Source organism: Centroberyx gerrardi, chromosome 2 (assembly GCF_048128805.1).
Source record: "Centroberyx gerrardi isolate f3 chromosome 2, fCenGer3.hap1.cur.20231027, whole genome shotgun sequence".
NCBI lineage: Eukaryota > Metazoa > Chordata > Actinopteri > Beryciformes > Berycidae > Centroberyx > Centroberyx gerrardi.
The window spans coordinates 35,912,688-35,927,519 of record NC_135998.1 but is presented as its reverse complement, the minus strand read 5'-3'; the positions used below and the strand labels follow the sequence as shown (position 1 = coordinate 35,927,519).

General features: G+C 44.3%; 1 protein-coding gene across 1 annotated transcript in view; it reads right to left on the bottom strand.

Annotated features, from left to right (window-relative positions):
- The window catches only part of ccni (cyclin I), a 23,078-nt gene extending 8,883 nt beyond the window's left edge, over positions 1-14,195 (bottom strand). The window contains 3 exon segments of the mRNA XM_071921362.2: positions 658-792; positions 12,271-12,430; positions 13,991-14,195. Coding sequence (XP_071777463.2) covers positions 658-792; positions 12,271-12,384 — 249 coding nt within the window. The 5' untranslated portion in view covers positions 12,385-12,430; positions 13,991-14,195.
- Positions 14,196-14,832: the final 637 nt, after the last annotated feature.

Below are 14,832 nucleotides of genomic sequence, written 5' to 3'. Positions count from 1 at the left end.
GTCCCTGTGTGGGGCAGGCGGTCCGGTCTGAGGTGAAGGCAGTAAAGCGGTTACAGCCAGAGAGACAAAGAGATCAGGAACCTCCCGCTGATCCAGAACAATAACAAAGAAACGTCCAGTCTGAGAGCTTTTGTTCACTACAGGCCAGCATGGTGTCAAGTCAATAGTGATGCCCCCTTTTCCTTTTTCATGTTAAAGAGGGAGAGGGGGGAGGGGGGGGGGGTGTAACTACCACTAGGCACCGGGCTGCCAAAACCACGGGTGAATGTTGAAGCCGATCCCATGAAGTCAACGGACCACAAACCAACTTCTGATAAAAATATAAAGTCAAGACATTTTTCTCCACCAGAGGTTTTGGCCTCAGCCGCTAATTTCACTTCTTCTAATGTGCGTCCTTATGGAGAACTGTATCATTAACGGATATAAAACAGGGGTTGTTTTCCTAGTGATTGACAGGTCGCTGATCACGGGCCAATAGCAGGCGGAGCTGCGGCTCTGTGTCGACCCTCGGCTCCAAAAAATGTCAACATGGCGGCGATCGTAAACCTGATGTTTAGGCTTCAGAACGGCCCTTCAGAAACCTGTGGTGACGTCACTCACTGCTCCATCTGTAGTAATAGTATTAATAGTAGTAATAGTAGTAATAGTAGTATTTACCTTGATGGGAGCGAGGAACCGGTCCAGGATGCTAACAGCTAGCACCAGGGTCTCTGGGTACAGCTGGAGCCTGCTGTGCAGCTCCGTCAACCAGCGCACTGCCTCATCCCGCTGGGCCGGGGAGACGTCTGTATCCTACAACAACAACAACAACAACAACAACAACAACATGATAAACAACAACATAAAACAACCATACACACTGTCTGTATCCTAACAACAGACAAACACACACCATCACCATCAGATGCCAAAGGTTTGACCACTGCAGTGTTGACACCTCGCTGTTGGTCAGTTTTAATATGGAGCCGCGACAATAAAGGCTTTTTAATCTTTGTACCTGCAGACGGAGTGACTTGATTTGTTGGGAGATTTTTCACTTATTTTGCAGCATTCTGCATTGTGGCATCCATTTGAGAGCAGAACACCTTTAACGTGAATATTAAAAATGTACATTTCCATTCATAAGGACTAGGCGTCGTCTTTAGCGGTCCTGGGCTGTCAAAGTGTTAGCATGTGACCTGTAACCCTAACCCAGCAAAGATTTCCACTGAAACTGTGATTTCCCCCCCCCCCCCAATGTGTCATTTATGAATTGCTTTTAAGAAAGCATCTGTCTATAACTATCTGTCTGTATCTGTGTCCGTCTGTCATGCAGTCTGTTCTCCACTCGTACCGAGAGACACACAAACAGAGAAACTAAGGTTTGTGTAAACTCAAGGGAAGTTATTTCTGGACAGATAAGAGACAAACAAACAAACAGACCCCCCCCCCTCTCTCCTCTCTCTCTTGAAGACACAAAAACACTGTTTAGCTCAGACTGGATTCAGAGCCAATCAGGTCTAGACTGCCTACTTGGCCTGGTTTCCACCACAGGACCAAATGGAGCTCGACAAGAGTTACTTATCCAACTAACCCGCTTGGTTCCTGGGGTTTATGAGGACTTAGGGACAAACGGGACGGTCCTCCACCAGCTGGACAACTGGCCCTCCACTACGGGGCCAAATGGTGTTTTGGACCAAATCTGCTCCAAAAACATTCCAGGAATTCTTTTTTCCGTCTTATTGCCAACGGAAATGATTCGTCAGCCGAAGCTTTCACAGGTTTCTCGTTCGCTATGAAGACAATTTGTGATGTTCAGCTGTTAGAGCAAGGCACCAACACTGCCAGGGTTAGGGGTTCAATTCTATTATTTATTTCTTTATTTATAGCGTTATTCTTTATCTATTTACTTCTTTCCGATGTTTGTCTGTAATTACCGTCTGTTATTTTTCTGCTATTCTTGAAAATAATAAACAACTTGATTAAAAAGATAATTTTCTAGAGAGAGAGACAGTGAAATTCTTGTGAATATGAGTTTGGCAACAGTGTCAGACTGTGATACAGCGCTCTGTGTGTGTGTGTGTGTGTGTGTGTGTGTGTGTGTGTGTGTGTGTGTGTGTGTGTGCGTGTGTGTGTGTGGAGGAGCACACACACATCTCATTCATCGTTTTCATTGCTTTACTGGACAGCTAGATGTTTTAAAGACTAACCCACCAGCCACTTTCACCATTTCAGCAGCCAACTGTATTTTTACAGTACAGCAAGACGTCCAGTCCAGTCCAGTCCAGTCCAGTCCAGTCTGACTCAGAACCACAGTGTTAGTTAGTGTTAGTTAGTTAGTTAGTGTTAGTTAGTGTTAGTTAGTTAGTGTTAGTTAGTGTTAGTTAGTTAGTGTTAGTTAGTGTTAGTTAGTTAGTGTTAGTTAGTGTAAGTGTTACAGCTGAGCGGCGTCTGGCTGCAGCCGGGTCACTTCACACCCTGACTGGAAACACCTGGTCTTGGTTCAACCTGTTGCTGCGAACGACTGAACACTGAATAGAAGCATTTACAATTTCCATTTTTTCCCCCCCAACTACATTTCTAATAAATTTGCTGATAAAATTAAAAAAGCCCATGTTGGTAGAAACACCCTAATTTTGAAATGATCATTTCTTGGAGAACATCTCTGTAAATAAATACTTTGAAAATTCAGCACTGTAACTCAGTAATCTATTTTCGGCACAAAGATAAAACTTGTTGAAATAAATGCCTAATATTCAGACTTAAAATATTTAAATTGTTATGTTTTTTCCCCCATTTGTCAGCGGCCCCAGGTTCTGGTTCTCGGAGCGGCCCGGTCCGGCTGCGGGGAAGCGGCTCAGTGTGGAATGTGTGGCGGAGCGGCAGCAGGGGTCAAAGGTCAGAGTGCAGCTGAGCTCGTTACCCGACCCCGCTCAGCCTGCCGGACTCTTTACCGTCCCGACTAAAAACAACCGGCCTCCTTCCGACACGTCTCCCCTCGCTGCAGGACCGAGAAACACATCGGACTAAACTATTTTACAAGAATGAAGCGAAGAGTGTCGTATTTCAGTCCGAGGGTTATGAAACACACTCCACACACATACTGCCCGCCAAAAGTTTGGACACACCACATTTTTCTTTTTTTTTTTACTATTTTCCACATTTTAGAATAACAGTAAAGACTCAAAACTAATAACAAACGGAATTAGGCAGCGACCAAAAAAGTGTTAAACAAATCAAAACTATCTTATATTTTAGATTCTTTGCCTTGATGGAAAGGCAAAGGCTTTGGAAAGAAATTCATACATAGGATCAACTTCACTATTTATATTTGACTAAGAAACTCATTTCAAGCATTTAATGAGACACAGAACATTCAGTCAGGAGTCCAGACTGGTGACTGGTAGTATAAATAACCATGGAAACTTTTAATTCAAGTTAAATAAATGATAATTGGAATTACATCTTTTTAAATGCAACATTAGTGTTATATTTATCCCGACCATCAAAACGGTCAGGCTGAGTTTGAGAGTGAGCTGCAGAGTCAGGTGGGAAATAAACACCTGATAATAACACCAATACATCTTAACTGGGCCTGGCTGTTTATCTACCGGGAGGGAGGGAGGGAGGGAGGGAGGGAGAGAGAGAGAGAGAGAGAGAGAGAGAGAGAGAGAGAGAGAGAGAGAGAGAGAGAGAGAGAGAGAGGAAAAGAGAGAGAAGAGAGGGGGAGAGGGAGGGAGAGAGAGAGAGAGAGAGAGAGAGAGAGAGAGAGAGAGAGAGAGAGAGAGAGAGAGAGAGAGAGAGAGAGAGAGAGAGAGGAAAAGAGAGAGAAGAGAGGGAGAGAGAGAGAGAGAAGAGGGGGGAGAGAGAGAGAGAGAGAGAAAGAGTGAGGGGAGAGAGATGTGATGAAGTGATGAAAAGTCTGCATCTACATCTCCTAATTAGAGAGAGAGAGAGAGAGAGAGAGAGAGAGAGAGAGAGAGAGAGAGAGAGAGAGAGAGAGAGAGAAGGAGGGAGGGAGGGAGAGAGAGAGAGGTGGTAAAGGCCATAGGACACTATCAGTTTTGAATGGGAAAATCCGCAATGCTAAATATGGCGGCTCCGACAGCGTAAGACGTGTCATCAGCTAAAGCGGCCAATCAACACCTTCGTGTGCAAATCATAAAGAAAATCCACCAATCAGACTTTCAGGTTTACACAACGGCAGAACTTTGTTATTTACGACAGCTGATGCAGGCCGGGGCCAACATCGACTGTTTTATTAATACATTTGAAATCATTTAATAACGTGATATTCTCAGATATATAACCGCCAGCTCCCTACTGTGGCCCGCATGATGACATCACTGTTGACAGGTGATACAGGGACAAATGCATGATGGGAGCTGTGAACCGGATTTGTCTTGAATGTTGTAAACGTTGTAACTCTAACTCTTGTTAGTCTCTAACTTGCAGCCAGGAGGCGTCGCCAAGACGGAGCCGAGCGAACCCTCTTCGACTAAACCATCATTTGGAGTCAGATTCTTTTCTAAAACTTATTAACTTCAGGACTTAGCAGCCACTGTGACCCACTGACTAACAAGTGCAGACTGTTTCAGTCCCGCAGCACACTGAGGAAACCGGTGATCAGGTTATTTGAATGTGATCTCAGCTCTCTTGACTCCCAGCTGCCTTCATCTCTTCTACAGTAGAAGACAGTCACGTTAGGCAAATGGCAAACTTCTCCATTCCAGTCAGGAAAACCACCAAGGCAGCAGTTATATATATTTTACCTGGTGACACTGCTGTTGTTTACAAGCCTGTGAGGAGACGGGCCGCCTCCTCGACCCCCTGACCTCGGTTTACATCTAACTAACTGGGCCAAGGAGGACTGATAAGCATCAGAGCTGCAGCAGCACCGACAGTTAAGAGCCTTTTATTGGCCTTTTCGTCATAAAGATTAAACTACAAATGGCCTGGTAGGACCAAGGTGAAGATACAGAGAGGCTGCTGTCCTGTCCTCACATGGCTACGAGAGAACGGCGCTGAAACATAGTGACAAAAAAATATCATTGTGATTATTTGACAGATGAAAGGTTTTAATTCACGGACCACAGATTACCTGCAGCTCTAAAACTCCTTGTTCACAAATCCAGTTTGGACCAAACTCTCTCTGAAGAAATTAACTGCAGCCTCTTGAGATTTGGAAATTGCAGAAGTTCAATTTTTTTTTCGATTAATGGTTCATTTCTACTAGAGAATCAAAATAGATGTGTTTCTTAGCTGAATGCAGTTAAAGGAAGACTTCACTGACATTACATCAGGAAGGGTTAGTTTGTTTTTCAGCAGGTCTCAGTGCTGGAGGCTCCAACACACACACCAGTCAGATTCAACACAACAGATATTTACTGTAGAATATGACTCCAAATAAAGGTTTGGGCACCTGTAAACTAGACTAACTCAGTGGTTCTCAACCTGGGGGGTCAAGACCCTCCAGGAGGTCGTGAGATAATCTTGCGAGGGGTCGTGAGATGATTTACGGGATAGGAAAAAAGAATATTTCAGCTATACAGATTTATTATCATGTCTATTTTTTCTGATTTTTCTCTAATTTTTGCTTTTTTCCCCCCCTTGTGAAACACTGAATAGTTTCCAGCCTCCAGTGATAATGAAACAACATGAAACGACCTGAAAGGGAAAATCAAACTCTGGTCGAACTTGTGACCGGGATCCAACCTTTATTTGGAGTCGTATTCTACCGGTCACGAGCCAAAAAGGCTGATAACCGCTGAACTACCTGACCTGACACTTTCACTATGACTACGGTTTTTGGATAACACACCTCCGAATAGTCAGGCAGTGGGTGAGCAGGGAATAGACCGTCCTGAGTTCAGTCTCAGATGACAGCTAAACCTCCACCCTGCTGAAGTGTCCTTGAGCAAGACACTAAATCCCTACCGGCTCCAGACCCTGACCTCTGACCTCTGACCTCACTGTGGCGTTGGGCAGGCAGTCAGTTACCTTCCTACCAAAGCCGTCGGTAGAGGACACAGACCGACCAGTCAGCTGAAATCCACCAGCATATATGGCTGATGGTGACCTCACATATTGATTAAGTGCCAAAGTGGCTGCTAGAGGAGATATTTTACCAGACTCACTACTATTGTTCATAAAAATAATAATGCTCATCTTGGTTCCAACCACCTTCATTTGTATCTGTAATTGGGATAATTTTGTACCAATATCATGCGTATTTGTATATATATTTTGGATAATCTTCATTGTGGATGTTCTCTGTTAGGACTCCTGATGTTCTTGCCCTAGTCCCTAGTTTTTGATGCAGTTTCAATTCATATTAGAATCAACTGCATGATTCGTACATTACATTGTACTGTGGTTTTCTCCTTTTTTTCCCCTCTGTGTATGTTAGTGTCTGTATGTTTCCTCTGTCACTTGGTGTTTGAAATTGGAAAACTTGCACTATTTTATCAGCCAACTAGATGTTTCTAACAGAGCAGGACTCCAACTGACGGCTGGTGAGCTGTAAAGTGTCTGACAGTGTCTTTTCATGTGTAGCTGATAAGATTGTTCAGGTTGTCGTCTGTTGATCAATCAGTAAAACAGATATCACTACAAAACAAACACACACTTCATCATCAGCAACAACAGCAGCTTCATGCAGCTGACCAGAAGTGAAACTCTACACACATCGAGCCCTTCAGCAAGTTAGACATGACTTAAAGCTCTATGTGATGACTTTGTGCTGTAAAACATTCACTTTTAATGTCTCTTAGTGTTGCAGTTTGTCTTTCCAAGCTCCAGCCAAACCGTCAACGCAACACGAGACTCTGACCAGACGATTCTGAGGCGGTGTGCTGGGTACACTGGAGGAAACAGCAGAGTCACACAGGAAGTGATGCGTTTTACGTAACATCCGGTACTATGCTAGTAGATGCTAATGACCACGTTAGCATCGTAGCTATACATTAGCACGTTTGCATTTGTGAGTAGTATTCTACAGCAGCAGACGCAGCGTTTTATCTCAAGCATCTCACAGTCAGGAGAGTTTACTGATCAATAAACACACGCTGCCTTGTTGTCTGAGGTCATTAAAGTGCGACGGCAGTAAAATCCACAGAGTGACGTCGTGAATTCTGACCAGAGTTTTCACACAGAGCTTTAACTAGCCAAAACACACAAGGTAACTGGAAAATACCTTTTTGCATTTCTCTCTGACATACACACTCATCAGGTCAGAGGTCGCCCTCTGAGACGGGAGGGTTGCTGGTTCTGTGCCGGTGCGCTTCAGCAAGGCACTTAACCAACAAACTGCTCTAGCGGAGCAGCAGAAGACTGCGGTTTAACTGGGCAGCTCCCAGTGGCTAACAGGAGACAACTGGTCATACTGGTGGGTCCCAGCTGTAGAGTGGCGTTACCATGTGAGTGTGAAGGGAGGCGATGCTGACAACAAACCTTCACTGGGTCCAGAAGAGCTGCTAAACACTTTACATTTCAAAATGCAACACCATCCTGTACCTTAGCTTCCTGAATTTGAAGATATCGTTCCCTGTTCGATACGCTAACACTGGCAGGAAGACACGACTATCAACAAGGCCAAATCAATCTATTCCTGAAAGAAACTCACTTTATCCTGGCCTTTCTGTGCCTGGAAATGATCATATTCATTTCCCATTTTTCAGACTGGCCCAGCCTGCGTAGAAACCCAGTGAACAAACTAACAAGAGGGGGGAAAAAATCTGCTGCGTTTAGACAGACAGGACTGTGTTTTCCCAGCCTGGCTGCCTGGCTGGACTGAGGATCTGAAACAAGAAAACATCCTGATCAACAACAGGAGGGCGACTCGCTGAGCCGGGCAGATTAGGCCGCAGTGACTCAGCAGCAGCTCCGGATTAACAGTCAGGGATCGCCGTCTGATAATTCCCTTAACTTGATTAGCTACACCTCCGATAGGAAAACACTGTGTGGGCGGCTGGAGCCGTGTCAGGTGCAGGGATAGAAACAAACAGAACATAATAGAGTGTCGCAGGGTGGTGCAGAACGGGACAGAGCAGAACGGGACAGACACAGAAGTCTGAGGAATTAAAAGAAGAGGAGGGAGGGAAGTTCAGGACGCTAATCAAACTCTGTCGTCTACATTTACATACATCGTTATGACTAGCTTTCATGAACTGGCTTTTTTTGTGTCTTGTGCTTTGTTTAGTTTCCTCGTGAAACTAAACAAAGAAATAAACTTTTCTAATGCTATATGTTCATTACTGTTGTTCCTCGGTTTTGATCTCTGCCTGAACACATGAGAAGAGTAACGTTAAGCGTAGGTTCCTCATGTAGAGATTAGCAGTCGGGGATTCCCCGTGTCAATCCTGTTAGCTTGATGAGCTGCAGCTACAGCCAGCGCAGGGTGGAGGAACACTGAGGGAGAGTCACACTGCTGACATGCTGCTGCACCCTCAGGAGGAGCTGTCTGGAAAATCCTGCAGTACTAAAGGGGGATGGATGCAGTGTAAATACATGAAGGAACTACATTAGTACTACAGTGGCTACCACTGTAGTACTAATACAGGATAGATGCAGGATGAGGGCTGTTACCACGGCTACCACTGTAGTACTAATACAGGATAGATGCAGGATGAGGGCTGTTACCACGGCTACCACTGTAGTACTAATACAGGATAGATGCAGGATGAGGGCTGTTACCACGGCTACCACTGTAGTACTAATACAGGATAGATGCAGGATGAGGGCTGTTACCACGGCTACCACTGTAGTACTAATACAGGATAGATGCAGGATCGGGGCTGTTACCATGACTACCACTGTAGTACTAATACAGGATAGATGCAGGATCGGGGCTGTTACCATGGCTACCACTGCAGTGCCTTACAGGTGTATTTGGACACCAATATCACCAGACAATATAGAATATTTTCTTGCATATTTGCCAGAGGAGGAGGAGGAGAGGAGGAGTGAGAACATGAAACCACAGAACAACAACAACAACACCAGCAGCTGAAATAAAACCCTGCGACACGTCACAGTGAAGTCCTGTGTGAACGTACCGGGGAAACAAAATCTGTCACAACCCCGCAGCTGTACCAAGGTGGCTGCATTATGTAATGAACTGAGCAAGAGGAAAAACACGTTCAGCTGTAACTGGCGACCGAGCAGACGGGCTGCTGCAAACTTTTTCTTCGTCACGCATTCAAAAGTACAATTCGATTTATTTCAGTAATAAAATAGGTCTGATTTTAAACTACGAGCTATGAAACAGGGATGTGTTCCGAAACACAAAGCGGTAAATGAATAATCTGCAAATAAACTATAATCCTGAAAACTGAAAAATAAAAATTCCCTCCCTAACAACTTGAAACACCCTTATTTACCATTTAGAAGTCAAACCCTTCCAAGTATTTTGTGACTAGACTAGAATTTGTGCGACCAAATAAATTCTGGACCAGGGCTTTAGCTGAGATTATCTGCAGCATATTATCCTGCTCCTCGGGGATTAAACGTCACTTAGTCGCGTCTCTCCTTTCCTTTGTCCTTTCTCCCTAAAGACGTGGAGCTGGACCGGAGCCTGTACAGCAGGACTGGGGCTAGTCCTCTGCCTCCTGGACAGTACGGATCGGTCTGTATGTGTCATCAAACAGAGAAAACACCAGGAATCTGACTGTTATCACAGCCTTTGTACAGCTGGTCTGAGGCTGCGTCAGTGGCCTTTCAACTTCTGTTCACACTCCTGTCTGTGTCTACATAACTTTCCTTTTTAAACGTTATGTATGAGGGGAAGGTTTTGCTGAGCATGCGTTCTCTTTCAGTTCAGGCCGGGTCGCTGAGGGAGGGGGGCGGGTCGTTCACTTTCCTCGTCCAAATTTTCCAAGGCACACGGGGGATTTGAGCGGGCGACCATCCGTTCACAAGCCCGCCTCCCCAACCTTTAGGATACCACTAGTCCCACTTACACACATCATGACTACAGGTGCAAATGTTAGCGTCACACAACTAAGTCTTCCTTCCTTCTTTTGGTATTTTGGGCCAAAGCTGACTCATTATCTCTTGGCCCAGTAGCCTCAATCCAGCCCAGGGCATTTCCTGAGTCTGTTACAATACAGATGGAGGTCATGTTGACAGCCACACCAGAAACACTGAACAGAGAGTCCACATAGTCTAACAGATAAAAAGGTCTTTGAGAAACCGGTAGGGATTCTTCATATTACGACTTAGAGGAAGCCCTGAAGGTTCCTTGAGGAACCCCTTCATACAGAAACTCAGCAGCTGTTGGAGACATTTTTTATCACTGAGGAACCCTAAGGAGCTTATAGGCTCCAAATGGATCTCTGAAGAACCCCAGATGAACCTCTAGTATTTCGTGAGATACCAAGAGGGCTCTGTCTTTCATTTTAGCTCACCGTTTCACAATTAAAGGCAGCTTAGTAGACAAAGAGCGAATCCAAAAAGGAGCTGAAGAGACCGAGGAAAAAACAAAAGCGCCATTGAGTTTGATAATGAATACAGATTTTTGAAAAATGATACATAGTATAGAGTATATATGCGTTTTAATGCGTTTATTGTGTATTTTTACATTAAACCCTGTCTGCAAACCAAATGTCCCTCACAGGACAGAGCAGGTGTGAGATACAGGAACTGATTAAATGAGGTAACATCTACAAGAGGAAGCAAACAAACTGATTTTTCTCACCACGGACTACATTTTGTATTCAATCTTTCATCTGTACGGCTCTCTTGTGGACGTTCCCTCATTTAATTTAATCAGCACGAGTTCCTATATCTCATACCTGCTTTGTTCTTCTTGGAACCAAACGCACCCGAGGAACAAAAACATATATGAGGACAGACATTGTTCCTATTTGTCTATATAAAGAATCAAAGTAAAAAAAAAAAAAAAGAGAGATTTCACGTAATTTCACCGTATCTTGCATCACCTATGAACGTGTCTACAGACATGTAACCAGGTGTGATCTGCTGAGACAGAGATGACTCGGCAGTGATGATGACGGCGATGACGACTGTGTGTCCTCTAGTTGCAGCCGGTGTGTCGGAGGTGTGGCGCTCCACCCAGTCTGCTGGGTGACTCACAGTGTTTCTGTGGCTCCACTTGAGTTCCTGCTGCCTCATGAAAACACACTATCTGTTCTAATGTACTTTGGAGTACCAGGACTGGGAACACACACAATTCACACTTTCCAATCCAAAAATAACACACTTGTTGTTGTGTGAGTGTGAGTGTCAGCTAAACCTTTTAAAAAGGGAAATTTCCTCTTCCACTGTTACTGTTATATATCACCAATCTGTGATGTTCAATTGATTCCAGGAGTTATTTTATATTATTTATTCATATTAAGTGTTGTATTTTACTTCTTTGGTGAACCCACTTTCCTTCAACCTGCCTCTTCTACGTCTACTTCAGTTACTGATTTCCTACGTTTCCCAGAATGCCTTTCGACAACCCCCAGAGAACTCGCCTGGACTGAGTTTTACGTGTCGGTGGAGAGAGTGATTACAGTAACGACAAGAGAGCGAGAGTTTTTCCAGTGAAGAAAAAGTGAGAGTCTCCCCCTTACTCAAACCCCAACCTGTCTCTCTGCTGCAGTGCATTCTGGTCTCTCTCCTCTTCTACGATGGATTTCTCCCTGTATGATTGTTGAACGTCTCTCGGTGCAAAATGGCGGCTCTAGAAAGAAGCCCTCGCTCTTTGATTCTGAGGGACTGACACCAAAACCTGACGTTTACCGCTGATGTTTTGGATCAGGAGTCTCCACCCGTGTGCCGTGGAGGGCCGAGAGTCTGCAGGTTTTCACTCCAACCAAAAACTACACCGCACTGATTAACAACCTTCATCTTAAGTTTGGTTGGAACAAAAACCTGCAGACTCTCAGCTGTTTTAGATCGCTGAAAATTTTTCCCTTATTGAACTCCATTGTAGCTGCTGGAAATATCAACGTGACATCGCCAATAGCCGTTTTTTATCAGTGTTAACAGTGTTTTAGGGTGGACTTTTCCTTTAAAGAGGCAATAAGTAAGATTTTTACTACCTCATAACACAAAATGACCAATAATATATCTGAGAGGGGTTGATAGGCTTGTTGATCAATACTAATAACTCAATGATTACTCGGCCAGCTGCTGAGATTTCTGGTTTTTCAAAACTCTCTTTCCAACCTAAACTCCGCTTTGGAACAAAACCTTTTATCGTGTTGACATGTACTGTCAGTCAATGATTCAATCAATTAATCAATCAACCCGTTAAGAAGGCACCCAGAGGTAACTGCTGACCTGTGAGGAGGTCTTCTTTGGCATGTAGACTCTCCACATCTTGGCTTCCCTAGAGGCGGCCTTTTCCAGAAGAAAAGACAGCCTCTGGCGTTCCCAGGGTTCGGCAAACTTCATGACTACCTGCCCTGGTCGAGCCTACCTCCCCACTGGATACAGCTACCTGCAGAGGAGGACCAGACGACAGGGGGGTCAGGGGAGGCACCATCAGGTAAAACACAGGTTCAGGAAGTTAGTCTCGGTGACATATCAACAACTGACACAGTAGTACAGTACAAACGGACACACATGGTGCACAACAATAGACCTCTAACAGTGAAATAGACACATAAAGCATTTAACCACTATGTGCAACAACCAGCATACAGTGCAGTCGCTGTAGTGCACATTTCCTAACAGACTTTTCATTGCGTAAATGTTTATAATGTGACTGACAGAGTAGCCCATCTCGCCAGGAACAGCCAAAACTTACCAAAGTCCAGCTGGTGTTGCACGTAGCAGCATTTTAACAGCATTAACAAACAGCTGTTCAGCAGTGGTACGAACACTATGAGGGATTAAAATGGGGCGTGGGAGGTAGGCACACTTGCATGTAATCAGTAAAATGTGGAGAGCAGCAAGAGAGATGTGCAAACTCACTGGAGCAGGCAAATGTTAAAGTGATGATGCATGAAAATCTAAAAAGGCAGTGGAGGAAATATTTCCTTCTGCTTGGAGGTTTGACAAATGGGAGGAAATCTGTGTATATGAAGCTAATGCAGGAAGTTTTCCTGGCCAGGGTTATAATGGAGAGCAGTTTGAGACAGGACTGTTTATAAAGTGCTCTTATGCAATCTACTGGAGTAGACAAACAGGCTAGTGACGGCTGGAGTGATGATACATGGGAATGTGTCCTGCGGTGCTAACAGCTAATTCTTCCCCCTGCAGCCATGGGGACTGACAACTGGAACAAAGTCCTTTGTGTGCAAAGCTAACAGAGGAGTTTCAGAGGCCAGATTATGATTAAAAGCAGTATCGGTGATTATAAGTTTGTAAATGTCCCTTGTGTTTTGGACAGGCCGCTGAACATGTTGACAGTTGCTAGCAGCAGCCCAGTACCCACATTTTTCATGTCATGGACCCCCAAACAGACCACAGATCTGAACAGACTTTTGTGCTTTAGTTATGATTTAGCAAAGAGTTGCATAATAGTCTATATTATAACTGTAGATGGGGAGGGAATAGTGGAGACAGTGAAACTCATAATCAAAACAGTCATTCTTATACATTCTGTCGCTGGGCTATCGGCTAAAGAATGAAGTAATAGTGAAACTAAACTGCTCCTTGTTTTGTCAGGAACCCCCTGGAGCCCCGTCAGGAAAACCCCCGAGGCTAGCTCCGGCCCTTCAGAGGTTTTTCCACAAGCGACACGGTTCCCTTCCATAACCCCGGCTCCGACTATTCCCCGGAACAGAACTTAACTTAAGATACCTTTTACCTAGCGTCGCTAACAACTAGCTAGCTGGCGTGACGTCGTCCGCAAATTAAGATGCTATTTGAAATCACTGCGCAAAATATTGACATAATATTACATAAAAACAACGAAATGTGGGTCACTGCCCTTGGTTGGTGTCATAAAAGATTACGTTTGAGTGTGTTTACGATAACGGTTGCGTTAGCTAATGGTAGGGACATTTAAAGGGCCGTCTCAATTCCAGCAAGTAGACGGAGCCCCAAGCCTTACCTCCCCTGCGCAGCGGCGAAAACCACAGTTGGATTTCATCCGGTCCACTAAATTCCAGGAAAAACAAAGGGGTAGAATCGGGGTCCCGTCCTTTAGTTTAGTTGTCCATCTTGGCGTCCATGTTTCTACTTTTGGGGGAAAAGGGGTCTTTTCAAAAATATATAAAAATAAAAGAACGGAATATAGACTGATGCGTCTACTTCCGAGGAGGGGACTGGGGGGAAGAGAGAGACAGAGGCTCCGCCCACCTGCAGCCAGAGCGAGAACACAAAACAATCGTCTCTCTCTTTATTCTCCTTTATATCGCTCTAATATTACTATAATGTCCCTGTAAACACTCCTATAATATTCCTGTAAAGTCTTAAACGCTGTCTATGGTACGGTACCCAATAATGAGTTTATACTGACCTGGCCCTACTTTATGGTATTTGTATCTCCTCTGGTATCACTATTATATTACAGGAGGGAGTTTTGCTGCGATATTTGACAGTATATCCCCCTGAAATATATCATCGGATTACTATAGTTCCTTTTCATCAGGCAGGTCACATTAGGCAATTCCTATGACTTTCTCACTGACTGCTGTGTCACCTTTTCTGTGGCATAACTGAATCTTTTACGATTTGTTTGCGTAATGTCAATTTAGGTAAGGTGGTTCCTCTGGAACTATGTATGAAGAGGCTGTCACGGTAAATACTCACACTTCTGCAGTGAATTATTATTTTTCTTTTTTTACCATCAGCCTACAGTGGGCTTAACAGGAAGAAGAGCTGATGTAACATTTCACTTTTGCTTTGGGGTTTTTAATCAACAGCCAGTCAATAAATCACTAAATTTTATGG